Source organism: Polyodon spathula, chromosome 14 (genome assembly GCF_017654505.1).
Source record: "Polyodon spathula isolate WHYD16114869_AA chromosome 14, ASM1765450v1, whole genome shotgun sequence".
Classification (NCBI taxonomy): domain Eukaryota; kingdom Metazoa; phylum Chordata; class Actinopteri; order Acipenseriformes; family Polyodontidae; genus Polyodon; species Polyodon spathula.
Genome location: NC_054547.1, coordinates 39,058,200 through 39,083,754, shown reverse-complemented (window position 1 = coordinate 39,083,754; position 25,555 = coordinate 39,058,200). Strand labels below are relative to the sequence as shown.

General features: G+C 46.7%; 1 protein-coding gene and 1 pseudogene across 2 annotated transcripts; one reads left to right on the top strand and one right to left on the bottom strand.

The window, feature by feature from the left end:
* Window positions 1–355: 355 nt before the first annotated feature.
* LOC121326921 (run domain Beclin-1-interacting and cysteine-rich domain-containing protein-like) lies at window positions 356–19,892 on the top strand. Of its 2 annotated transcripts, XM_041270574.1 has the most exons (22): window positions 356–602; window positions 4,022–4,175; window positions 4,660–4,743; window positions 4,889–5,048; window positions 5,390–5,496; window positions 5,718–5,880; window positions 6,144–6,608; window positions 7,276–7,320; window positions 8,102–8,197; window positions 8,310–8,425; window positions 8,769–8,979; window positions 10,587–10,691; window positions 11,367–11,441; window positions 13,421–13,484; window positions 13,587–13,719; window positions 14,110–14,255; window positions 14,710–14,774; window positions 15,013–15,251; window positions 15,685–15,746; window positions 16,246–16,399; window positions 16,775–16,868; window positions 17,206–19,892. In XM_041270574.1, exons 1-22 carry the CDS (start codon window positions 499–501, stop codon window positions 17,400–17,402), a joined length of 3,039 nt encoding a protein of 1,012 aa, XP_041126508.1. In that variant the 5' UTR covers window positions 356–498; the 3' UTR covers window positions 17,403–19,892. The 2 variants fall into 2 exon arrangements, with proteins under 2 accessions (XP_041126508.1, XP_041126509.1); XM_041270575.1 differs by lacking the exon at window positions 11,367–11,441 and having other exon boundaries at window positions 17,206–19,891.
* A 1,099-nt stretch (window positions 19,893–20,991) lies between these two features.
* Window positions 20,992–25,377, bottom strand: LOC121326617 (annotated as a pseudogene).
* Window positions 25,378–25,555: the final 178 nt, after the last annotated feature.

Below are 25,555 nucleotides of genomic sequence, written 5' to 3'. Positions count from 1 at the left end.
GTACATTATGTAGCAGATTTTATTTTAGAACAAAATGTATAGTCATTTAGTGAGTAAATAATTGTTCTATTTTTACAAATGGTCTTTTTCTCTTATTGTCTTCTAGTTTTACAATTAAAACCTCTCTTCTAGGATGCCAGTATTTCCAATATAACGCAATGGGATAAAACAGAAAAAAAGAAATGTAATAAAAAAAACATAATTTTCAACTCTTTTCAACATGAAAGCATGAAAGGGTTAAACAAATTTCTATTTCTGCCTCTCAAAACAAGGCGTGACCCAGCACCGCGACACGTGTAGTTCGCGTTCTCGCACAGCACGCTGGTAGGTGTAGTTTCAATACGGCGTCCGGAAGAAGGAAGTGTTCAGAGTGACCTCAGCGTTGTGCTGGTCAGACTCAAGACAAGAGAGCAAAGGTTTCGAATGTGGGGGGGAAAAAAACAAACAAACCCAAAACACATTCACAGTAATGATTGATTAAATAACAACACCGCAATTATGAGCGGTTTTACAAAGAGGACGAGCGCGGATTGTTTGCAGCTGGGGTTCCCTCTTGCACCGGGAGACCTGGATGTAACGACGGATGAGATCGAGACCAGGAGGTAATAATACACTCATAATAATATATATATATATATATATATATATTCCTCCAAGTTGCGTTTCTGCCGATTTCTCGAAAGACAGCGTTGTTTATCCACGGTGTATGTCTAGGAGGAAGCACTGTGTTGTTTTAACAGCTGCAGTAACGTCGTTCGTATTTTCAATTGAGTGCCGTACACAGGATATTAATAATAATAATCTTGCTGAGGTAAATGACGCGGCTCCACTGCATAACGAAGTTGCATTAGAAAGGCACATTGTGTTGTTTCGTAGCCGTACCTGTGGTTATAATTGAAATAGTGTTTTGGTATTCCTGCTACCGCAGTTCATATTATACTGCCAGTAAGAAGACTGCTGCTGAATTCAGCGCTGCAGAAATATCCATGCGTATTATTATGGGTGGTTCTATTAGCAAAGTGTTTAGTGCAGCAGCGGAATCGGCTTCCTTCGGCGCAGTTAAAATCAGACTGGGAGTAACACTGGCCTGAAGTGGGAGGGAATGTGTCACCTGAGGTTCTCCCCTGGGCGGGGACCGGCTAACCGAGCGAGGCGTGTGCTGCTGCTGCTCTGTGCGGGACTGCGGGAAGAGACAGGCCCACGCATACTGCTAAGTTGTACGTGGGCCCGGCTTTCTTTTTCTTTTTTATAATGTGTGTGTGTGTGTGTGTGTGTGTGTGTGTGTGTATATATATATATAACAGTGTTACTCATCTAAGTTTTTTTTCCACTGCATCAATTGCCGTGGAAAGAACTGAACTTCAACTCGAGACTATCGTGATGGAAATAAGACTCCAGTTGCATAGCACTTTCACCCATTCCAGCTTTTAATACGAGCTAGATTAGCAGGTAACAAGCACAGGTGTGTCTGATTAGACAGTTGTGTGTTAATGAGGGTGACTGTGCGAGAGTCAGTTGTGCTGTTAATGAGGGTGACTGTGCGAGAGTCTAATGAAACAAGCACAGGTGTGTCTGATTAGACTCAGATTAAACCAGGAATGGGTCCAACTGCAGTATTTTCCTAGATTCGTGTGATGAGGAAGTGGAGTGTTGGTGCAGTAGTTCTTTTTGTGTGACTGTGAGAGTCAGTTGTGCTGTTAATGAGGGTGACTGTGTGAGAGTCAGTTGTGCTGTTAATGAGGGTGACTGTGTGAGAGTCAGTTGTGCTGTTAATGAGGGTGACTGTGTGAGAGTCAGTTGTGCTGTTAATGAGGGTGACTGTGTGAGAGTCAGTTGTGCTGTTAATGAGGGTGACTGTGTGAGAGTCAGTTGTGCTGTTAATGAGGGTGACTGTGCGAGAGTCAGTTGTGCTGTTAATGAGGGTGACTGTGCGAGAGTCAGTTGTGCTGTTAATGAGGGTGACTGTGTGAGAGTCAGTTGTGCTGTTAATGAGGGTGACTGTGCGAGAGTCAGTTGTGCTGTTAATGAGGGTGACTGTGTGAGAGTCAGTTGTGCTGTTAATGAGGGTGACTGTGCGAGAGTCAGTTGTGCTGTTAATGAGGGTGACTGTGTGAGAGTCAGTTGTGCTGTTAATGAGGGTGACTGTGCGAGAGTCAGTTGTGCTGTTAATGAGGGTGACTGTGCGAGAGTCAGTTGTGCTGTTAATGAGGGTGACTGTGCGAGAGTCAGTTGTGCTGTTAATGAGGGTGACTGTGTGAGAGTCAGTTGTGCTGTTAATGAGGGTGACTGTGTGAGAGTCAGTTGTGCTGTTAATGAGGGTGACTGTGCGAGAGTCAGTTGTGCTGTTAATGAGGGTGACTGTGCGAGAGTCAGTTGTGCTGTTAATGAGGGTGACTGTGCGAGAGTCAGTTGTGCTGTTAATGAGGGTGACTGTGTGAGAGTCAGTTGTGCTGTTAATGAGGGTGACTGTGTGAGAGTCACTTGTGCTGTTAATGAGGGTGACTGTGCGAGAGTCACTTGTGCTGTTAATGAGGGTGACTGTGCGAGAGTCAGTTGTGCTGTTAATGAGGGTGACTGTGTGAGAGTCAGTTGTGCTGTTAATGAGGGTGACTGTGTGAGAGTCAGTTGTGCTGTTAATGAGGGTGACTGTGTGAGAGTCAGTTGTGCTGTTAATGAGGGTGACTGTGTGAGAGTCAGTTGTGCTGTTAATGAGGGTGACTGTGTGAGAGTCAGTTGTGCTGTTGTTATTGTTAAGAGGGGTGGGGAGTTCCCCAGATAGGCTCACTGATCCTCCCCCATGCTGTGTAGAACGAAGGCCCTTGCTGTGAAAGTCCTGAGATCTGTAATGAGCAAAGTGCACACTTTGTAATTTAAGGAAAAGCCAAATAACAAATTATTGTTATTATTATCGTTATTATTATTATCACAGAATTGAGACAGGGATGGAATTAAAACTGTTGCATAGTGGTGAGATCCATGAATCAGACACATATGAGCATGCATCCTAACCCTCTCGCAGAGCCAGCCTGCTGACACTAGTTTCACTTGGGCATTTGCTGGAACGATAAAAAGGTTGTAAATATAGCTGTTTCCTGTTGTTTTCTGTCCAGAGTCCAGTCCATAGCCATTCTGGTATTTATGACATTTGCCAGACCTTGTCATGGTGTCAGCTCATTTTGGGATATTGTTGAGTTTTTAGTTCTGCTTCCTTATTCAGGGTGTTTTTTTTGTTTTGTTTGTGGAAGTCCATTCTAGTTTAATGACGCACGCTGCAAACTTCACTGTAGTCCTTTTCAGTCCGTTGCATAACAGTTTAATCTGGTTTTATTGGGAGCCCCATTACCAGAGCCACACTGCAGACTGCAGGTCATAAGATCCAGGTGTGTGTTTAAAAACCGAATACAATCTAGTATTGAAGAAAGGCTAAGGGCTGCCTGTCTCTGATGTAACACCATCTTCATAGTCAAGTATTCAGATGAGAAGCACGCTAATATGTGACTAAAGTACAAGCCCACGCTGTTGGGTTTTAGTGTTTTATAAGCCTCATTACTTCTGTAAATCCCGGCCTTGGGATGTTGAAAGGGTGTTGGAGTTTGCTATGCTATGTGTTGCTGGTAGATTTTGTCCAGCAGGCAGATTTGATGAATTGGAGCAATGTTCTAGATTAGAATTGCCCTGCTGATCCAGGATGGCTCGCTTGCTTTTCCTGAAAGCTCTCTGTTGGTTTCCGCTCTTGGGATTAAAATAAAATAGATTACATTGCTGAGTGGCGTCTTGAACTTCTGTTTATATTCCAGGACAGGGTTTCTGCTGAATCAGAGAATTGGTCGTCTGTGGAGACCTGGGCAGAAAGCCCATGACAGGTTATTTCACAGGAAAAAAAAACCCTGGGCCTGCCGTTTGCCCATTGGATATGTTCGTTTTGTGAAATACTTTTTTTTAGAAGCGTGTTTGCAGAGTTTCTCCTTGTGTGTCTGTTGTGTTTCTCTCTCTGACTGCGCTGTGTTTGCTGTCACTGCAGGAGGGAGCACTGGAAGCTGCTGGGCAGTCTGAAGACCACCGTGGAGGGGCTGCTGTCCACCAACAACCCCAACGTGTGGTCCAAGTACGGGGGGCTGGAGCGGCTGTGCAAGGACATGAACAACATCCTGAGCCACGGTCTGCTGCACGACGAGGTGCTGGACGGCTGCTTGCTGGGGCAGGGTGCTCTTTTTGCACTCGCAGTTTCTTTCTAAATGCAGCAGAATTATTTTACTAACTTCCTTTGCTTAACAGTATGCTTATCAAGCAACTACTGTACAACTCAGCAATCTATTTTTATAGTCAAATGACTTTGAAGTAAAATCCAGATAGTGACAGCAAAAAGGAAAGAGGACTCGGCTGACAGTCAGTGACAGTAGGAGATGGCTTCCAGTAGCAGTGAATAAGAGGAAGTATTTTTTCCCCATTGTGGAGCTGCAAGTCCAGACAGCAGCTTTGCTGTAATGATTCAGAGTCCCTTTACAAGAATGCACTGATTGACGTGATCCTGCTAGTGCAGTGGTTCCCAGTCCCACAAAGAGCATTTGTTTTATATATATGATCTATATCTCTTTCTTAACCCTGCCAGACTCTGCTACTCCACCAGCACTGCTCTCTGACACTCGCATCCTTTTGCAGGTTTACTGCAAGCAGAAGGACTACTGGCACTTTGTGTGGAGTGTCCGCTACGTCAGCCCGCAGCTGGCACCGCACGTCGACCAGGTACGGAGTTTATGTCTTTATCAATCGTTCTCCTGCACCGAAATCCAACCTGAAATGTTGTGCAGATGTTGGATTGCACTTGAGGGGAATCTCAGTAGATGTGATCCAGTCCCCTCAATCTCTCTCTCTGTCTGCCTGCCCTCAGTTCATGAACCTGGAGGAGAGGAGCCCGAGGCCTGGCCTGCAGCCCAGCGAGCGACACAAGGCAGAGCGCTGGCTTCACCACAGCCTGCAGTTCCACTGCCTGTCTGCACAGCTGCGACCCCTGCTGCACCAGCGCAGCTACACTCGCAAATTCTACACAGGTAACCACATGCACCAATTACAGCACAGGTGTGCGATTCCACACACGGTTTCTAGCAACTGGTCCAAAACAACCTGTGCAAGTTGTAGCACAGGCGTGTACCTGCACACACAAATTCTAGCACAGGCATGCAACTGCGTAAGCTAGTTGCTGGTCGTGTTGGAGCTATCGTTTGTACAGTGCCATGAGGTGCTGCGCTCTTTTCCTTTCTCTTTTTAATTGATTTGTAAGCTGCAGTGCAGTGGTCGAATGTGGTGGAAGCACACATTTTAATATTGGTGTTGTACAGCGTTGCTGTAAGCACAAAGAGTAACCCTTGCTCTGTTGCCCCCTTCCTCTTAGACTCTGCGTTCCTGCTGAGTGACCCCCACGTGACGGCCATGTTCCAGTGTCTGGAGGCTGTGGAGCAGAACAGCCCCAAGCTGCTGGCTCTGATCGACACGGCCATGGTGAGAGCGTGACTCTGCTTCTGCAGTTCTGTCAGGCTGGGGCGCAGCGTGTCTCGTAACAGAGTGAACACTGTGACTGAGACTCGTTGTTGAATAAAAGTTACAACCCTTTTCAGTGAAAGAGTGCATCTTACATGTTCTGTGTGTCATGAGGGTTTAGTACTGAGTTAAGTAGCAGTATAGTAAGCAGTTCCACTCCTTGACTGTCTCTTTTCCTCCAGCTGGCCCGCAGGAAAGAGTCCCCTCTGCTGCTGATGAAGAGTCAGAGTCTGCTGGCCTTTCCTGGGTCTGTAGGTGTCCTCCCACTCAACGGGGTACAGCGCAGATACACCGCCTCCTACAGCAGCCAGCGAGCAGGACAGTGCAGCACCCTGCCTAGCACAGGTAACACAGACAGGGACACAGATACAGTGCGACACAGGAAACACGCACACACCAGCACAGGTACCACCCCCACTACTGCAGCCAGCTGGTTTATTACTTCTTGTTACTTCATTCATTAACATTATGAAAATGAGTTCAACCAGCGGTTTATTAAAACTCACCCACAGCACAAACCTGCATATGCAGTGCAATGTATTGCATTTCTTGTGCTTAATGTAATACGTTCCTCTTGCTCAACTGCCTGTCCCTGATTCCCCCTGCAGCAGCCGATCAGTTTGGGAGCCACATGGAGCGCTCCGGTGCTGCCGAGTCTTGGCTCTGTGCAGACAGAGGAATCGGCACGCTGTCCCCTGGATTGCCCAGCGTCTCTGTCACTGAGCCCGCCACTCCGGCAGGCAGCGTCCCGGCCATCCACGCCCCAGAGGACTGCCCTGAGGACCTCTGCGGAGAGCTAGATGACGGGCCGGAGTACCTGGCCATCGGAAACCTGGGTCGGCGCTGCCACGCCTCCCACAGTAGCAGCACTGGGAGCACTGAAAGCAATGGAAGCGTGAAGGGGGACCCTCTGGCTGTAACCGCACCCTCGTCCCTGAGGTCCGCCCTCCTCAGCCTGCCCCCACGGCGCTCCAGCTTCTCTGAGGGACAGGGAGCAGAGAGACCAGGTGGGGCCAGGAAGTGCCACGCCCGCTCACATTCGGACACAGGAGTCACACAGGCGCGGGCGCCAGGTGAGCTGGAGAGGGCAGTTCAACAGTGAGCTTTCTGATCTTATTCTAGATTAGGGGGTACAAAGGATTGAAATCATTTTCAGTCCAAACAAAACACAGCACTCTGTTTGACTAGGACTTGCTGTCATTGATAGAGTGAGAGATTTTACAATTTTAATATTTTCTACAACTCTAATTTTAAATTCTGTGTGTTTGTGTGTGGTTTTTAATTTTTGTATTTAATTCAACAGTACGATTATTTTCAGGTTGTAATAACAGCTTAAACTCTGTCGTGGTGTGCGTGCATATTGAGGGTTTCGAGGGAGACGCTGTTCTGCTGTATAATTTTGTTTTCTGTCTAACTTGCTGTTTTATTCGGATCTGATTATACTAAGCTTTTGCTCAAAAGAAATATGCACTACTTTTGTATTTCAGTAACTTTAAGAAAAGTTTTGCTGTGAAGCAGTACAGTTTTTTTTTTTTTTTTTTTGTCTTCCATTCTTAAATGAAATGGTGGCTAGTTTGAAGAACAGCTTAGTAAATCAGCCTCCTAGATCTCTCTTCCCTTTTCTTCACATCCTGAAGTACAGATTGTTTAACAGTAGAGCAGGTCTGACCCTGTCCTTTCCTGTAGTCTTACCTTGTCTGCCTCTGTCTCTAACCCTCTCTTCCTGCCTGCTCTGTGAAGGAGGACACCGGGACATCACTATTATAATTGAGGACCCCTTGGCAGGTTTGCAGTGCTTCAACTCTCTGTCATGCTTGCCTCCATCGCCTTTGCATGCTTGCTTTTTGCATGCTTTTGATGTTCTCTCCTCCTGGGCTTTGTAAAATCCCTCGCTTGCTCCCTGTGTTCCGGGCAGGATGCCAGGCAGGGTTCAGGGGCAATGCTGAACACTGTGTCATTCACCTGCCCCACTGTTTCAGTGAAGCTGGGTGTCGCTGGCTTGATTTAAAGAAAGTTCAGCTAGAGAGAGAGGGTAGGACAGGGGCTGCTGTAGTGTTGTACTGTAGCTTCAGAAGAAATGACAAGGTAGAGCGACAGCGGGAAAGGGGAGCAGTGAAGAGTGAGACTCACCCCTGGAAGATGACAGTCTGCAGATGTTTTTTTTTTTTTTTTTTAATTCATTTTTTCCATGCGCTTTACTTTTTTTGTTTTCTCATTATATTTAAGTTTCTTGACATTGTTTGTTTATTTATGAAATGTTTTGCACATCAGAGCATTTCATGTTTGATCTGTTCCCTTTATTTTTTGTGCACTTGTATTTGCCCTGGGCAGTAAACTGTAGACCACACCGCTGAGGTCTAGCAGCTATATAGCACTGGGACAGATTTACTGAGCTCTTTATTCTGCACCACTTTTAAGGGACTGATAAAACAACATTCTACTGAGCGACTGTGGTGTGAAACCATGTAGTCTTAGTGGATCTGTCCCATGTATGCTGTTCATCTGTCAGCTGTTTAAGCAGTGATTTGATTTTGAAGTGCTGCTAACCTGTGTTTCTGTGTGTCAGAGTCTCTCCCCGAGGTGCCCAGTGTGATGGTGTACGGTGCCTTCTCCACGCACAGCAGCGAGGTCAGCACGCCCAGCTCCCTCTGCATGGAGTCCGGTGAGCACTGCGCACTTAACCCCTTCACCGCTGACTGACGGCACCTCTTTTTAATGAATTCCAGTTTGTCTTTGTAATGATGAGACAGTGTCTGTGTTTCATTGTTCCGCAGAGGACTCCCAGATCAGCAGTGTGTCGGACAGCATGTTCCGCAGGCCCCTGGAGGGACAGTCTCTCATCAGCTACCTCTCTGAGCAGGACTTTGGCAGCTGTGCTGATCTGGAGAAGGTAGGGGGGCTGGCCGTGCGATCTTCATGCTGTATAAAACATGAAGTGAATTCAGGAACCGTGCGTCCTCCTAATGGAGGGGGAGTGCTGATCCATTACAGGTTTACTGGTATACATAAGTTATGATTGTAGTTCAGTGTAATGTTTAAAGACATTGCTGGAATGAAGACCTGCACAAGTGCTGGGGCTGACTTCCCCTGGGTTAATTCCATCATCAGTGTTCTCATTAGCCAGAAAGCTGTACTTTATTGTATAGTTTCTTATAAATGTTTATATTTGGATGGAGCACTGTCGTGTTGGGTGATGTGTTTGTAACCCCTGTCTGTCTGTCTCCGTGCTGCAGGAGAACGCTCACTTCAGTATCTCGGAGTCTCTGATCGCAGCGATTGAGTTGATGAAGTGTAACTTGCTGAAGCGCGGGGGGCTGGGCTCCGAGGGGGAGGGCGAGGAGGAGAACGACCGCGAGATCCAGGAGCTCAAACAGAAGATCCGGCTCCGCAGGCAGCAGATCCGCACCAGCCGCCTCCAGCCTCCCCCGCCACACTCCCACAGCGGTACGTACCAGAGCAGCCTGCAGCCGTTCATTTCCACCGCACTCCCACAGCGGTACGTACCAGAGCAGCCTGCAGCCGTTCATTTCCACCGCACTCCCACAGTGGTACGTACCAGAGCAGCCTGCAGCCGTTCATTTCCACCGCACTCCCACAGCGGTACGTACCAGAGCAGCCTGCCCTGCCCCTTCCCGTTGGTCCTTCCTTCTGCTCCTCCCTCTGCCTATATTTCCCTTCTCTCGTTTGCTGCTCTCCTCTGCGCTCTTGGCATGCAACTTCGCTTGTGCTCTGCTCTTATTTCTTTCTGCTGCCTGTGTGCTATGCTGCCTTCTTGTGCCCTTTTCTTCCTCCTGCTTCCCCTCTGCCCCTGTTGGTCTGCCTCTCTCGTCTCTGCTCTCCCCCATTCCTCTGCTGGCTCCCCTGCCTTGGGCCAGGCCTTCTCTTGTGTCGCTTACCTCTTGCCTTTGCTGCTTGTTCTCTTGAATCTTGCCTTGTGCTTGTCTGGCCATTCTCCCCCGCACCCCGCCCCCCCTGGCTTTGTTTTCTCTTCTGCTGGCTTGCTTTCTTTTGGCTTTGTGGCCTGCTTGTCCTGCTTCCTTTGCATCCTCGGCCTTCTCTGTCGTCTTCTTGCTTTTCTACCACCCGACCCCCCCGGCTCCTCTCTGCTTTGCTGCACGTCCTCCTGTGCTGCCCTTCTCCACCACTTGCTTCTTGTGCGCTTCAATCTGATCTCTTCCTGTCCCCCTGCCCTTTCTGCGCTTTTATGCTCTCCTGATCACGCTTGCCCCTACCACTGCAGAGTTTTGCATTCCCTCTCTCTCTTTTTTCCTGCTCCGGCTCTACTCTGTCTTGCCTTCCTGGCTTTCTGCTTTGCTTCTCCTTCTTTCTTCGGCCCCTCTTCCTCTGTTCTTGCTGGTCTCTCTGTCTCTTGCCTGCCTGTTTCCTGCCCCCCCTTCCTGGTTGTTCCCTCCCCCCTCTCTTCTGCTCTGCCCCTCTCCCTCTGTGGTTTCCCCCACCACCCCTTCCACCCCTCCCCCCCCCGGTCTGCTTTCTGCTATCACTGCTTGCTTTGTTTCTGCTCTCCTGCCTATGTTTCTCTCGTATGTTCCTCGTCCTTCTCTGCTGGTTTCCTTTCTGTTCTGCCTGCATTCTCTGTGTCTCTGCCTCCTCTATCTTTGCCGTTCATTTCCACCGCACTCCCACAGCGGTACGTACCAGAGCAGCCTGCAGCCGTTCATTTCCACCGCACTCCCACAGCGGTACGTACCAGAGCAGCCAGGAGCCTGCAGCCGTTCAGTCATCATTCATTATGAAGAAAGAATGATAACTTACAGCAGCTTGTGTTTCTGTAGTTTTACTAAACACATTGCTCTGCAAACAGGATTTTTAGTTTTTTCTTCCGCTCGTACATTTGAGGGAGGCACCTTGGCTCAGGGTGATTGTGCGTCTTCTGATTTGTTGAGCCTTTCCCTAGAAAGGTGAAATGAAGGAACACGTGAGAAACAGCAAAACAAACCCTTAGTTTAATTTGCAGTCCTTGCTGTCTTACATCCAAAGGAGAATGCTGCTGTTTTTTTGTTGCTGATCTCTGTGTCTCTGTCTCCCCTCAGCTTTTAGCACCACTGACAGCGGAGGTTCCCAGCACAGCTCCCAGGAGTCCCTGCTACACTCAGACTCCGGTTCCATTGATGAGGTGGAGCAGTGCGAGCTGAAAGGTACGAGAGAGAGAAGAGCGAGTTCGGTGTAGCACACTATTTGCTGCTGAAAGTACTGTAGTTGAATGTTTTAAGGCAGTATGCCAGTCCTCAATCCAGGTCCTAACTGTTCTGATTTCTTAAGGGGTCAGCTGTTCTGAGAGGGGTGTGACAACCTTTTCATTATAGAAAGAAGACCCTGCTCTTGATGTTAGAGCTTAACCCACAGCTCTGTCTCTTTTTTTAAGCACTTTTAGCACTGAGAAACTTTACAGAAAGACTACATTTATGATAGCGAATTAAATAGTTGCAGTGGCTTAGACTGAAAATAATGATACACTTTTGAGCATATTATGTTTGTTTTCTGGTCTGTAGTGTTTAGTGGAGTTCTCTTTCCTATACAACTAGAGTCTCTGCACTGTTGAGTGGAGTTCTTTTTCCTGTACTATTACAGTGCTCTGCAGTGTTGAGTGGAGTTCTCTTCGCGCTCTACAGTGTTGAGTGGAGTTCTCCTTCCTGTAGTGCTAGTTATCTCTCCCAGGCCTATCTGTGGTGTTGAAATAGTGAAGCTGTTTAATGGATGTGTTGATGCTGAGCCCTGCAGAGGCTCAGTCTAGCGCAGGCAGGGTCTGTTCCTCAGTCGGGTTCCAGTGCCGGAGAGCTGAGGCTGAATGTGAATGTTTTGTCATCACACAGATGGTAATGATGGATCTAACCTGATTCTAATGTCCAAGAGCGGACTGTCTTTATCCATGGCTTCGTTGTTCTCAGGTACCGGAAAAAGTCTATGGGCAATCGCGCTTCGTTTGTGTGTGAGCAAGCATGTATGTGGGGATGTGCACACGCGTGTAAGAATTGGGGTAAAAACATTCACTAAATTGCACCTCATTCGGCCCTTTTGGTATTGTAGCCCCTGACCGAGCTCCATTCACATTCAATCCCTTTGACTTTTGGCCATTAACAAACTGCTGAAAATTTAGTGTGTGTGCATTGGGCTGCCTCACTGGGGAGGCTGTAGGTGGCGCTGTCTCACTCTGTGTGTGTGTGTGTGTGTGTGTGTGTGTGTGAGTGGCTGGTGCTTTGGGGAGCTGTAGGTTTTAGATCACACTGGAAGGGGGTTCACTGTGAGGTTTTGGGGGTGATGCTATGTCAGCGGTTCAGGCTCAGGGTTCCCACTCCGCACCCTGTAAACGTGTCTTCATTGACACCTTGCAGGAAACCCCCCATTCATATTCGTTGCAGACCACCAAAACATAACTGCAGCATGGTGCTGGAAATGCATGCCTCTTGTAATTGCTTGATGACTGCAGTTAGTGTGCATCCACGAGTGGTCTTTGTGTGCTGTACAATGCAGCTCATAACACAGTTGACTCGGGAGAATGCGCCCTATTAAAATCCACCGAGGGTGTTCTTTTTCAGTTCAATCAAGCCATGATATGGTCATCACCCCCCGAGCCTGACTCTTTGAAGTGGTCTGTCTCGGCTGAGTTTTTAATGCTGCTGTTAGCCACTGTCCCAATGTGTTTTTAATGCTGCTGTTAGCCACTGTCCCAATGTGTTTTTAATGCTGCTGTTAGCCAGTGTTCCAATGTGTTTTTAATGCTGCTGTTAGCCAGTGTTCCAATGTGTTTTTAATGCTGCTGTTAGCCAGTGTCCCAGTGTGTTTTTAATGCTGCTGTTAGCCAGTGTTCCAATGTGTTTTTAATGCTGCTGTTAGCCAGTGTCCCATTGTGTTTTTAATGCTGCTGTTAGCCACTGTTCCAGTGTGTTTTTAATGCTGCTGTTAGCCACTGTCCCAGTGTGTTTTTAATGCTGCTGTTAGCCAGTGTTCCAATGTGTTTTTAATGCTGCTGTTAGCCACTGTCCCAATGTGTTTTTAATGCTGCTGTTAGCCACTGTCCCAGTGTGTTTTTAATGCTGCTGTTAGCCAGTGTTCCAATGTGTTTTTAATGCTGCTGTTAGCCACTGTCCCAGTGTGTTTTTAATGCTGCTGTTAGCCAGTGTTCCAATGTGTTTTTAATGCTGCTGTTAGCCACTGTCCCAGTGTGTTTTTAATGCTGCTGTTAGCCACTGTCCCAGTGTGTTTTTAATGCTGCTGTTAGCCACTGTCCCAGTGTGTTTTTAATGCTGCTGTTAGCCAGTGTTCCAATGTGTTTTTAATGCTGCTGTTAGCCAGTGTTCCAATGTGTTTTTAATGCTGCTGTTAGCCACTGTCCCAGTGTGTTTTTAATGCTGCTGTTAGCCAGTGTCCCAGTGTGTTTTTAATGCTGCTGTTAGCCAGTGTTCCAATGTGTTTTTAATGCTGCTGTTAGCCAGTGTTCCAATGTGTTTTTAATGCTAGCAGTCCTTTAAAGCAAGCCCTTGCTGTCTCTTAACTTCCTGTTAGAAAGGCTTGTTGCTGTCTGCACACTAACTGCATATCAAGGTGTGACTCTCCACCTAGACGGGATGTCGCTGTCTCATCAGTTCCATGTTGGCTGGATGTGGTAGTTTCGCTCATTCCCTTACAGGGTGGCAGGGTGCTACTGTCTACTCCTTTACTGTTTGCATGTGCTGTCACTGTCTACTAGTTCCCCCTTACCACAGGGTGTCATGTCTGTCGTTTCCTTGTGTCACAGTCTCTCATTTTGGTGTCACACTCTGTTCACTCCCTGTCTGCCCATTTGTTTCTGTTGGTTTTCCCCCTCAGCAGGGTGCTGCTGTTGTAATTAACAGGGTGTCATGTGTCTGTCACTGTGGGTTCATTGCAGATGCTGATATTAAGAGGAGCCTGACCTGCTGCAGTGGCAAGTCCTTGCTCAACTCGGAGTCCATGTGAGTTGCTGTCTTCTCGTCATGGTCATGCATGCACGCACACACACTTCCCTGCATGCACTTACACAAGCCCCCTCTCTGTGTCCCTCTGTGCCTCTGCAGCTCTCACTCCTTTCTGCAGTCGAGCTCTGCCGAGTCGGTGGCGATGGGGTTGCTGCGGCAGTTTGAGGGGATGCAGCTCCCTGCTGCCTCTGAGCTGGACTGGCTGGTCCCAGAGCACGAAGCCCCACAGAAGGTAGGGCTGAGAGCGCTGAAGTGCTGGCTTTAAAATGTATTGTTCATTTGAACTTATTACCAAAGTGTAATTTGTGCCATATTACAGTAAAAAAAAAAAAAAATACAAACAGCTCAGGAGTTTGTGTGTTATTTATCCCAGGTGTCATTTGTGCAGTTTAAAATGTAATCTTTGCCAGGAATGACCATCCATTCATTCATTCGTAGACCATAATTTATAAAGTTTGTGTATGTGTGTGTAGTGATCTATATCGTTTCGTGACACGCTGCACATGGTGATACGCATGCTGACCGTGCACCATAAATAGTGTGGTACGTTTTGGATTACTTGTTTTGAAGTCTTATCCTTGATGGGCTCTAACGTGTATATGCTTTGTTTCTCCCATGCCAGCTGCTGCCGATCCCCAACTCGCTGCCGATCTCCCCGGACGACGGCGAGCACGCGGATATCTACAGGCTGCGGATCCGTGTTCGAGGAAACCTGGAGTGGGCTCCTCCTCGACCACAGATCATCTTCAACATCCACCCCGCGCCCAAGTCAGTGTGTGTGTGTGTGTGTTAGGGGAGTTCTGAACTGGCCACGCATCACTTTAGTTTCCTAGATATCTGCAGCAAAACGAATTCGGCGCGTTAGTCATTGGCTTTGTCGTTACTTGGAATTTTTTTTTCATTGCAAAATAGCATAGCGTATAGTTTAAGTACACAGTTTCTGCATGTTAGTTTTCTCATTGCGTAAGTTATTCCCTGACTTGTCCTGCATCATCAGTAAGTGTCTCTGTGTAAGTGGGCCATTATACAGTACTGCAGTGTTTGTACGTGGCTACAAGTACGAGTAAGCATGGAAACACACAAGGATGTCTGGGGGCCTGGGGTCTGTTCCTCGAAGGAGTAGACATTAGTGCACATAGTAGTAGTAGTGCACATTCAGATGAGCAGCCTCTTTGCAATGTTGCTGCCTGGCTCATTGTAATCCTAGTGCTGTCTGTTCCAGGAGGAAGGTAGTGGTGGCCAAGCAGAACTACCGCTGTGCAGGCTGTGGGATCCGCACAGACCCCGGTGAGACGCTTTCACTCGTTCGTTCATGATGGGTTCCAGCAGGGATCTTGATTACTAATTTTAAACTCTTACTTATAAGTCATCTAAATATTGTATACACTTATTATATTTGTTAGCAAGCTATTGAAAAAGATGAGAAGTTACTAAAGTGGCCTTTTTATTGCTTGGCATGGCTTCCCTGAATGTTAACCCTGCCTGTGTCTGTCTCTGTGTGCCTGTCCCTGTGTGTATGTGTCAGATTACATCAAGCGTCTGCGCTACTGTGAGTACCTGGGGAAGTACTTCTGCCAGTGCTGCCACGAAAACTCCCAGTCCGTGGTGCCCAGCCGCATCCTTTGCAAGTGGGACTTCAGCAAGTACTACCTAAGCAACTTTTCCAGAGACTTGCTGGCCAAGATCTGGGGTGACCCCCTCTTCAACATGCAGGACATCAACAGCGCCCTGTACAGGAAGGTCAAGACGCTGGAGCAAGTGCGGGTAAGCGAGCCGTGGTGTGCCGTCCTTCGTTTCACTGCTGGCCCACGAACAGCCAGGCCGGCAGACAGGCAGCCACTTTGGGAACTACTGTCCTCTACAGGACAGCTTTAAACATGTGTTACTTGACTCAAAACTAACACAGCAGCAAATGTTATGTCAAAAAAGTGCAGCTAGGGGTTAATGCTTTATTCATGTAGCTTTTGCTCCTAATGCAAAGTTTCCATGGTTTGTTATTCTGATTGTTAAATGGAGAAGCCCCTTCTATTATAACTAGTTTTGTAAAAGTGAAATAGCAATGCCAACTTACACTGGAGCAAAGCTTCCTAAAGCTGTTCTTTGTGTTGATATACTGCAACCTGCCAGTTACTCTTATTCTTCTGCTTTTATTACCGTTTCCTTTTGCAGTAAGTTTCTGTTTGCTTGTGTCTTGCAGCTCCTGCGAATGCAGCTGGTCCACATGAAGAACATGTTCAAGACCTGCCGGCTAGCTAGGGAGTAAGTACAGCCCTGCTTCTACTAACACTTCAGTGTGATTAACAGGGTGCAGCTTCATGAGACAAACCCCAATTGAAACAGATGCACTGTACATTCACTACAGAGCCCACCCATAGAGGAATATACTGTATACAGTGAGATTCGTATTTCAACAAAGCAACATGTTGATTTGCACAGTTTTCAATTCTACTCAAACGCTGACATTAATGAACAGCCCTCCATGGTGGTCGGAAGGGTGCTGAGCATCTCTGTCATTGGCAGTTTTCCTTTGTGTGTCATCCTCCACATACCCTCCAGTTTAACAGGTGTCTGTTCTGGATTATGAAGTCTGCAATGCCTGAGATGTACTTTGCACCATGCTGCATGCTGTGATTTATACACTCCTGTGTGAGATGAGGAGAGGTGCATCTCTCCCGTGCTGCACCTGGAGATGAGCAGCTCTGTGTGTGGTGGCTATTGTGTTGTCCCCTGACGCTGTGTCTCGTGCTCCCTCTGGCAGGTTGCTGGAGCAGTTTAACCGGGAGCCGGGTCACCTGACTGAAGACCTGCACCTGTACTCTCTGAGTGACCTGAGCGCCGTGCGCAAGGGAGAGCTGCCCCCCCGCCTGCGAGAGCTGGTGCGCCAGGGAGCCGCACACGTGCACAGCTGCGTGGTGAGGAAGCACACATGCACACTGCACGCATCACGCTGATATCGTGTACATTTACCTTTCTGAACTCCACACAAGCATGCATCGCCACAGTAAGGAAAGTTGGGTCTAAAGTAAATTCTCTTGCATAGAAATTTTTAAAACAATTTATGTTGAAACAATATGGGTACATTACTTTTGATCTTGTATAGCCAGTACTAATTGAGGTTGGAGGTTTTGCACATTGTATTTTTGGTTTTATATTTATTCTGGAAGCATTCTGCCGTGTCATCTATACATAATGTCAGGTGTTCTTCTGTAACTTCTGGGTCACCCTGGTCCACTGAGAACTTTCACTAACCATCTCTCCCCTCCCCTCCCCACCCCACCCCACCCCAGCTGTGCCAAGCAAAGGGCTTCATTTGCGAGTTCTGTGGGAATGACAAGGACATCCTCTTCCCATTCGAGCTCAATAAGTGCCAGCGCTGCGAAGGTGAGGCTCCTCACAACCGCGTGTGTGCGTTGTGTGAGACAGTCTGTCAAATGATATATATATATATATATATATATATATATATATATATATATATATATATATATATATAAGATCATATGGCTGGTTTCACGGCACCCGATTTACATTAACGTCAGACTACCTTATCTAAGTTAACACAAGGTAGTCCAAGCTGATAATTAGTAAAACAGTGTGGCCTTTCTGATAAGTTTCCAGACAAAAAAAAAATATATATTTCTTTACAATAATTAGCAAAGCACTATGGCCTTGTGTTGCATGTGAACACTGACTGTGTCCCTCTCTGTCACCCCCTCAGAGTGCAGTGCCTGCTATCACAAGGACTGCTTCCGCTCGGAGGACTGTCCGAGGTGCAGCCGCCTCGCTGCACGCCGTGAGCAGCTGGCCATACAGAACATGGAGCACTATGAGGAGGAGGAGGGGGGGAGTGAAGGCAGTGAGGAGCAGGGAGGGGGCTCAGACAGGGGCAGGGGGGGCAGTGAAGAGAGAGACTGAGACCCGGAGAACATGGCTGTCACAGCACCAACCCTACAGAGCCCCCCCTCCGTACACTACCCCTCGCTCTGCACAGCATCACAACGCACTGAGCTATACCGTGAGCACAAGCCTATAGACTTAGACTTCAGTTCAGACATGCTGCTTTACATGACTTTACTGAAGTCTTCATGTGCTGCTTTAATTACTCTTTGTTGAAGAGTTATACCATAGACTGCTGAAGCTGCACATTACTCTGAGAAGCTGTGCTGCCTAACACAACTGTTTCTCCCTGAGCACCAGCAGCAGGCTCTGGATTGGCGCTTCACTCGCAGATCTCCTTTCCTGTTCATGCTTCAAACCCGCGTATATAAATCTATCCAGACGGTCATTTCTGTTGCAGCAGAGCTTCCTGTAGGGTCTCAATGAGGGCTGTGTGCACCAGAGGGGGTTGTGCGCCCCCCAGATTGCACAGCAAGGAGAGACCAGGGTTCGAATTCAGCTGGACTGGATGAAACAGATATTTAAAACACTGACTTTTTTTATTTATTTATTTATTTATTTCATTTTTTGGGGGAGGGAGATTTCACAATACTTTGACCTGAAGCAGATCCCCAGACAGTTGTACTGTTGTTCATTTGCAGGGTTTTAAACATCCCATTGCTGTGTCGCTATGGGGGGGCTCTGCTTGGGTGTCATGAGGCTGGGTCAGCCTCTGCTGGCTCTTTGTGGCTCTGCGTTCGTGGCAGACTCCTTGTCTGGTTCTGCAAAGGTCGTGGGTTTGAAGAAATGATATCGAAAAAAGTATATATGAGTGTATTTCTAATCAGGGTTGCGTTTTGTAGTAAGAGGCTCTGCGTGCCTTGATGAAGCAGGAAGAACACGGAGGGTGTGCTGAGAGTACAAGCAATCACGGGAAGCAGTCCCTCTCTCAGGAGGGATGGAAGCCCACTTCTCACCCGCAGACACTGAACTACCATTCCGAGATGAGTTTCTCAAACAGACAGGACTGTGCAAGCCATCGAAACAGTCAGACCCTGCTGAATCTGCTTTGAATGGACCAGATCTGTCCAAACAGGAGCAGTTTTATCATGGGCCAGTGCACTTGATGGACAGCTGGAAATCCCAGTAATTTAATTAACATGGCAATGTTTCAAAAGAATGCATTGCTCTGTTTGTCTGTAAAACAACTCTGCATTCACCCGATGAAGCCTGCAATGCAAGCCAGTGGCTCCCTACGCTTTATATGCACACCGGCTGTCCAAACTTCCAACCCATAGAAGGAAGACAACCCGACATCGCAGTGGGGGACTGCTGTTGAAACCGAATGGCCATGGAGCCGTCCTACGAAGTTTGAGGCTTTCTTTTTTTTGGAGGGGGGTAGGTCTGGGTTACTACTAAGTTACTTTGTAAGCTCCCAAGTGGAGCATGAGAGTTATCTAGTGTTTCTTAGGTTATATCTTGTTTATTTTCTTTGTCATATGGAAAGGCACCTTTTAGAGCTCCTTCTCTTTGCTCGCACAGTATGATGGGGTCCTCATGAAAACAAGACTTTACATGCTGTTCCTGTCCATTAGTGTTTGTTTTTTTCGTGCTCTGCAGTCTCTGCTCCAGTGTGAACAGGAACGGCACTGAATGTGATTGGATAGTGAAAATGCATCAGTTAATTCAGTATTGATGTTAAACACTAAATTAAGTTAGGTGAAAAAATACTTTCAGCCGTATTCAAAGTTTTTAGCAGCTTCCACAACTTATTTTTCTAATTTATATACAATAACTAATATTGCATTTCTACTAAAAGTTGTTTGAATCAAAAGGCCCTGTGTTTTTTTTTTTTTAGGGCCAGTTGCTCAGCTGAAGTTGGAAGTGGAATCCATATTTACTGAAGTGTCTGCTCTGGCAGATGGCCAATCTGCTATTGAGAGTTTAACCCTTCCCTTTTCCCAGGTGAAACCAAGAAGTTCACTTTATATGAAAAGCAAGCCTGTAGTAAAGTTCTCCCACTATTAGATTGGCGCTCCTGGGAGTCCACCTCTAGATCCTGGGTCCTGTCGGTACAGAGGGAGGTGCATCTTCTAGTAATGTTTTGCACAATGAATCTATAGAAGACCCCAGGGACTCTCTCCGTGTGATTGGTTATGAGAGTCAGTGTGTGTGGGAGTGAAGGGGAGTTTTCACAGTGCAGCTGAGAGTGTTGAACACTGATGAAGCTGTGTGGCAGCTTTGCCATGAACATTAAAATACATAAAAGCAAACTATATGTAGAAGCAGGGCAAGCTGAAAGTTGTGCAATTCACTTTTTAATGTGTATGTTTTAGCAGCTGAATGTGTGAATATCACTAAATGTCCTGGAACACAGCTGCCAACGACCAAACGAGGCTGCATTGCTGCGCCCGCTCTGTGGACATAGCTTTCCAGTGGCGCACAGCCTCTTGCTCACCCTGGTGTATGTAATACAGAAGCAGTATTGAACTATTTTATATCTGACTAATTCTGTTGTGTGTGTGTGTGTGTGTGTGTGTGTGTGTGTGTCCTGTATTATTAATCTGCCTCAGTCTTGCTGTAAAGAACAACACATTTTATAGGATTCTATTACCAGTTTGGGATGGAACAGATAACACTGTTCAAGTGAAACACTGCACTGTCAGAGAACCGTCCTCAAATAGAAAAACACAAAATCAACTAAACTTGCTTGTTTCTTTGTTTGTTTGGTTCTTTCTTATCCGGTTGAGATTATGTGGGATGAATGTTGCCCAGACGTTAGTGGTCTAGGCTGCAGTGTGGAAGGCAGTGGGTTCATTAGCTCTGGTTGTGATAACATTTCTTTCCAAAGCATCTTTGAAAAAAATGTTACCCCAAACAGTTACAGACACCCTCTTATGTTCTGAGTTTTAATTTTCAGCATCAGTGCCCTTAGTTTCCAGGCACACAATGGAAGGGTCCATGGGGAATAGAGAAAGCTTTTCACACAACAGATATGCACACTTCACACATATTACACCTTACAAAAAAACACAATTACCAGTACTCCCAAATCCGTCCTCTTTCTTGTAATCAGTAATTAGTATGCTTGAATTGTGTTCTGTATTTTTCTTTCCTCCTCCCCTGGCTCCAATTTTGGGAGTTTCAGAGGCTAGTAGTGAATTGTTTGAGATGTTGTTGTATATAATGGGAAATGCGCAGGACCAATATGAAAAACCTGCCTGTTCCAATATAACCTGCCCATTGATACAAACTGAGGCTCCACCAATCTTGCGTGTTGTTTGTACATGACAAGAACTTCAGGCAATTTGAAAGAAAATACTCTGTAACCATTACATTTATTTATGTATTAATTCATTGCTTTAAATGTTTTACAGATTAACAGTTGTATGACAGAGGTTACGCTGTTTTAAGACATGCACAAGAAAACTTTTTGGTTGTAATAGAAACTACATGGTGGAAAGAACCACCTACGAGTTACCTTAGATATAAAACAAATGACATCACAACACACACACACCAAACGAACATGGCCCTTTTTCATCAGCTTTACCTACAGTTAGTATTGCAATATAATGTTTGCTTTTTTCGACATGCATTCTAATCATCGGGATCTTGGTGCAGAAAATGAGCACCTCGCCTGGGCGTGTGAAACGCTTTTTTCTGAGACTCGTTGTTACTCTGAGGATGACAGTGACTAGCTGAAACATTTGTCTACTTGTTATTGCGGACGGTTTTTAGAATCTATGAGCGTTGTTGAAATGGCGGTTCATGGGTGGGACGGATCGTAGTGGCCCCTGCACTCTGGAGCTCTAGAGGTTGTACCAGATGCACCACATGCAGGTGATGACGAGAGCGTAGAGCGTGATGAGGACCAGGTAGACCCTGAAGAGCAGGTAGTCCAGGACATAGCCCACGTGGATCCATTCCTCCTGGAGGTCCTGCTGCAGGCGCAGGGAGTCGATGTGGGCGCGCACTATGCCCAGGTCCCGAGAGATCTGCTGCAGCTCCGGGCTGGCCTGTGACACCTCCACATTCTTGGTTTGGTGCTGTGGGTCTGCAGTTGCAACAGGAAACCAACCAAACAGTCTTTATTCAACAGAGGATTTTTGTTTACTTTAACTAAATCTGTATTGTGTGTTTGGGGGTCCTGAAAAGGGGGGAGTGAATATAGAAGACTTTTTTTTTTTTTTTTTTTTTTTTTTTTTTAAATATATCACTGCACATAAACCTATCAAAAGGTGCCTCTTACGGGTTGGTGTTAGTGGAGGGATAGCGAAGCCGGAGTTTGGTGTTTTAGCCCCTGAGTTGTGTGATGTCTTACCAGTGGTGGTGGTGCTGCTGGAGGGGGTCTCTGGCTGGCTGGGTGGCTGGGTGTAGCAGATGAGGTGGGCAAGGTACCCCAGGACCAGGACCCGGACCAGGCGTGGCACAGGCCGATACTTCATGGCGTTGTGGTGAAGCACGTTGGTGATGATCACCGTCTCCAGCAGGCTGATAACCATCAGAGCCAGGCACACTGAGAAGTAGATGCCTAAGAGCAGAGATGTGCACAGCTGCAGCTTTACCATGTGACATAGCAGCGAAACTGTAATCTGAAATCCTTCTGCAGCCAATTAAGTGAATTTGATGTTTCCTAATATTTCATGTTATAGCTGCTTAAACACTCTTTTTGTGCATTCTGTATTATGATCTATTCCAGTTTCTACTACAGTAGCTGTCAGGTTTTATAACTACTCTGGTAATGATTACCTTGGCCAGGGCATGTAGCTGAGCAGACTTCTGAATTCAGATCATGGAGAACCTGATTTTTAATCTACAATTCTGACACTTACCATGAGGGAGGCATGGGAAGAATCCTATTGTGATCTCATTTATAATTCAAGTGTACTGCCCAGAAAAACAGCACTGTAGTATTGCAGCGATTCCTTTAGGCATCACAATGGGTTTGGAAAAAACATTGCACAGTGATCCTGAAAGTGGATCATCGGTATGTTTTACCAACGTGGTTCCACTCTACCAATGGGCCATGCCAGAATTGCAGTGGCAATGCCTGTGCATTAGTGCTGTAAAGGGTTTGGTGAGGGCAGTGTGTGTCTCACCGATCAGTGGGGTCCCGTTGGCGGTGCTGGGGAGCAGGTCGTTCATGATGAGCAGGAAGACGGTGTAGCCCAGGATCAGGGTCATCTTGAAGGAGGCTCTGTCCACACTGTGAGGGGGAAGGTAGAAGCTCATGATGTCGACAAGCATGAGGAAGGAGCTGGGGATGATCAGGTTCACCACATAGAGGACGGGCCGTCGCTTAATTGTCACCTGAAACGCAGCAGGGGAAGGAAATGAAAAATAGTTCATATCTGTGGGATGACACCTTTATAGATCAGCCGAGTTTCTCATCGCTCACCCAGAAGGTAATAATGTCCCACTCGTCAATCCCAAATTTCAAGATGTCGGTCTCGCCCTGGATTTGCACCAGCTCCCACTCCCCGCTCGTCTCCAGGTACTTCTTGGAGTTTTCTGAGATCTGCTCAATGGGGAGTGCCAGCCTCACTCGCACATCTCGAACTGTGGGCCAGAGATATAAACACAATGTTTTCATTGTTCAGAGGGGAGAGGGGGAGAGGGCGTCTGGACAGATAACAGCTGTTTACAAGCAGATTTCCACGAAAGATCGCAGAGGTGTAAAATACCCTAAAACTTCTAAGAAAAGCAGTAAGACAAATGTTTAGGCTTGTGCCCGAAACGTTTATCTAGGTGACTGAGTTTCATACAAGTTTGACCTTAGAGTTGGGATTGAGCTTAGCTTTTGACATTACAGATATACCAAAAACTTGCACATCTCTCATGGCTGAGCAAAGAGGACAGAGAGAAGGTGCTGGTTTGGTGAGAATGGTGGGTTCCTAAACAAGCACCACTTTATGAAAGTAGTTTTATAACCTCATCTTCAGGGGTCACTATGATTCACAACAGCAGTGCATGGCAGTGATAGACAACACCAGGCAGACACATACAACACCAGGTAGATGCATACAACTGCAAAGTTTTATAAGCGTTACTTGTGTGCATGTAGGAGCCGAAGGTGAGGGAGCATTTCTGCACGTCGAAGGGGAAGTTGAAGATCTCCAGGTTGCAGGAGCTGAGGACGCGTAACATCCTGTCATAGCGGATCTGCCCCGTGTTGTTCACGTAGATGTACGGGCAGCGCTGGGACTTGTCCTCATCGATACTGCAGGAGAGAAATCACACACCAGCTGCAGTCTCCCTTTCCTTGCAATAAAGTCCTTTTTGGCGCTACTGCTGTTACTTTCCATTTGAATTCCATTTGTTTCGAACGAGGACTGCAAGTGTTAGCAAGGAATTCTTTGGATAGCCCTGTATTGCTGCTCTCCTCTTCCTCTCAATCAGTCCATCTGTCTTGTGTTTATATAAGCAAGAATATATAATACAGTTCACCTTTTAAAAATAAATGTGGAGGAGAGGCACGGGTACTTACAACTCATACACAATGATGTCTGGCATCCACAGCTCCTCCACTGGGAGGGAGATCTTGGTGATCCCTCCACACTTCTCTGGGTCCCACTGAAGGAATTCATGGTACCAGTACTGAAAAAAAGTAGAACCTTTCTCCAGGACTGCATAAAACGAGACGCGACCATAAGCCTTAAACACGCAGACTGACGAATCTAAGAGGGGTCTGATTTGTTAAATAATATGCTGCCTGGGTAAGATCCCTGGATCGTATTAAAGACATTTCAGAACAATGGATTTCATCAGCTATACAATCTCAGGGGTAATCACATAATAACAAACCGGTAACCCTGTATTATAAAATACTGTCATAAAAAACCAACAGTGGCTTGTCTTGGTGGGATTTGGGTCAAAAAGTGTTTTAAGTTATGGATATACAGAGTGCAAACTCAGATCAACTCAGACAAATATTTCCCTAGCTTTCATACCCCTCCGTATAACCCAGCCCTGATACAGCCAGCCAGAGTTTCCCTGATCTGCAGAAGCAGCTGCCCTACCCGTCCCGAACAAACCAGCCGGGCCAGTTCCAATGCAAAAAAAAAAATTGAAACATGGAAGAATTAGAACAAGACCCCTTACCAGTCTAAGCCAGAGGAATGTCGTTAGAATCTGAGATTTCTCGTTCTTAAGAGAAAAAAAAGAAACGAGCATGTGAGCTTACATTGTGACAATAGAAAGTAGCAGGACAGGTTCAGATTGTTGTATTATACCAACATGCTTTACACACACACAACTGTAGGAGGTTTACCAGTTTGATCTCCTTGTATTGGGCTGGTTATTAACTTTACTGTGCTTTACTGTAGCTATCAGTGAGTTACCTTGCCTGCCTATGTACCTCCATGCTCACTACAGCAGATTCCATGTAACCCAACCTGTGAACACTGTGGGTACTGTACTCACCACCCCAAGCACAGCGTACAGCGTGAAGGAGATGTTGGTGACGGTGGGGATGCTCAGGTTGGTGGCGGGACGGAAAGGCTTCTTATTGAAGACGCTCTGGAGGGACTCGTAGGTGGGGCCGCTGTGATTGTCATTGCAGGCGAGCTCAGAGAGAACAGCTGCCGCTGGAAGAGAACAGAGATGCTGAGAGAGGCTTGAGGCCAGAAAAAAGACACCGCTGAGTTTAAATGACTGAGGAAGTATGAATGGACTACCTGAAAGAAAAGCTTGCAGACTGATACCTTTTATTTAGCCTTGTATGTTACCAGGTTGCATTTCTTCTTAAAATGCATGCTTGCTACAACTCTTTTTTTTAAAATTGCAAGTGTAAGATTTACATTGCGGAACGGAAACATGACAAGCAAGCATTATGGAATTATTTAGCTCTAACCATTGAAGTATAATGGTACTGACACAGGCTAAATGTCAACTCAATCACAAATATCTATGACTGACACTGTCTCAAATGGCAAACAACCCCAAACTACGAAGTCTTACCTCCAAAGAGAAAACACAAGCAAGGGAACAGTAGACCCCTGACCTCCCTCATGGTGGTCACTTAGCGCTCCTCAGAGGCAGGTGTCCTGGTCTGTTTAAACACCAAATGCCAAAGTCTCACAATCCCGTCCAGCCTTCCAAGAGCGCTCCGAATCAGTGTGACAAAGCTCCAAACACCGAACACACACTGAGCAGGGAAGGGGAGGCTGGTTCATCGATAACTTCAGGAG

Bases quoted from the DNA above. Each gene is read 5' to 3' on its own strand.
- LOC121326921 (XM_041270574.1), top strand. From the start codon at position 499: ATGAGCGGTTTTACAAAGAGGACGAGCGCGGATTGTTTGCAGCTGGGG. The intron at 13,720-14,109 runs GTAGGGCTGAGA...CTCCCATGCCAG, and splicing joins AGCACGAAGCCCCACAGAAG to CTGCTGCCGATCCCCAACTC. The intron at 14,775-15,012 runs GTGAGACGCTTT...TGTATGTGTCAG, and splicing joins TGGGATCCGCACAGACCCCG to ATTACATCAAGCGTCTGCGC.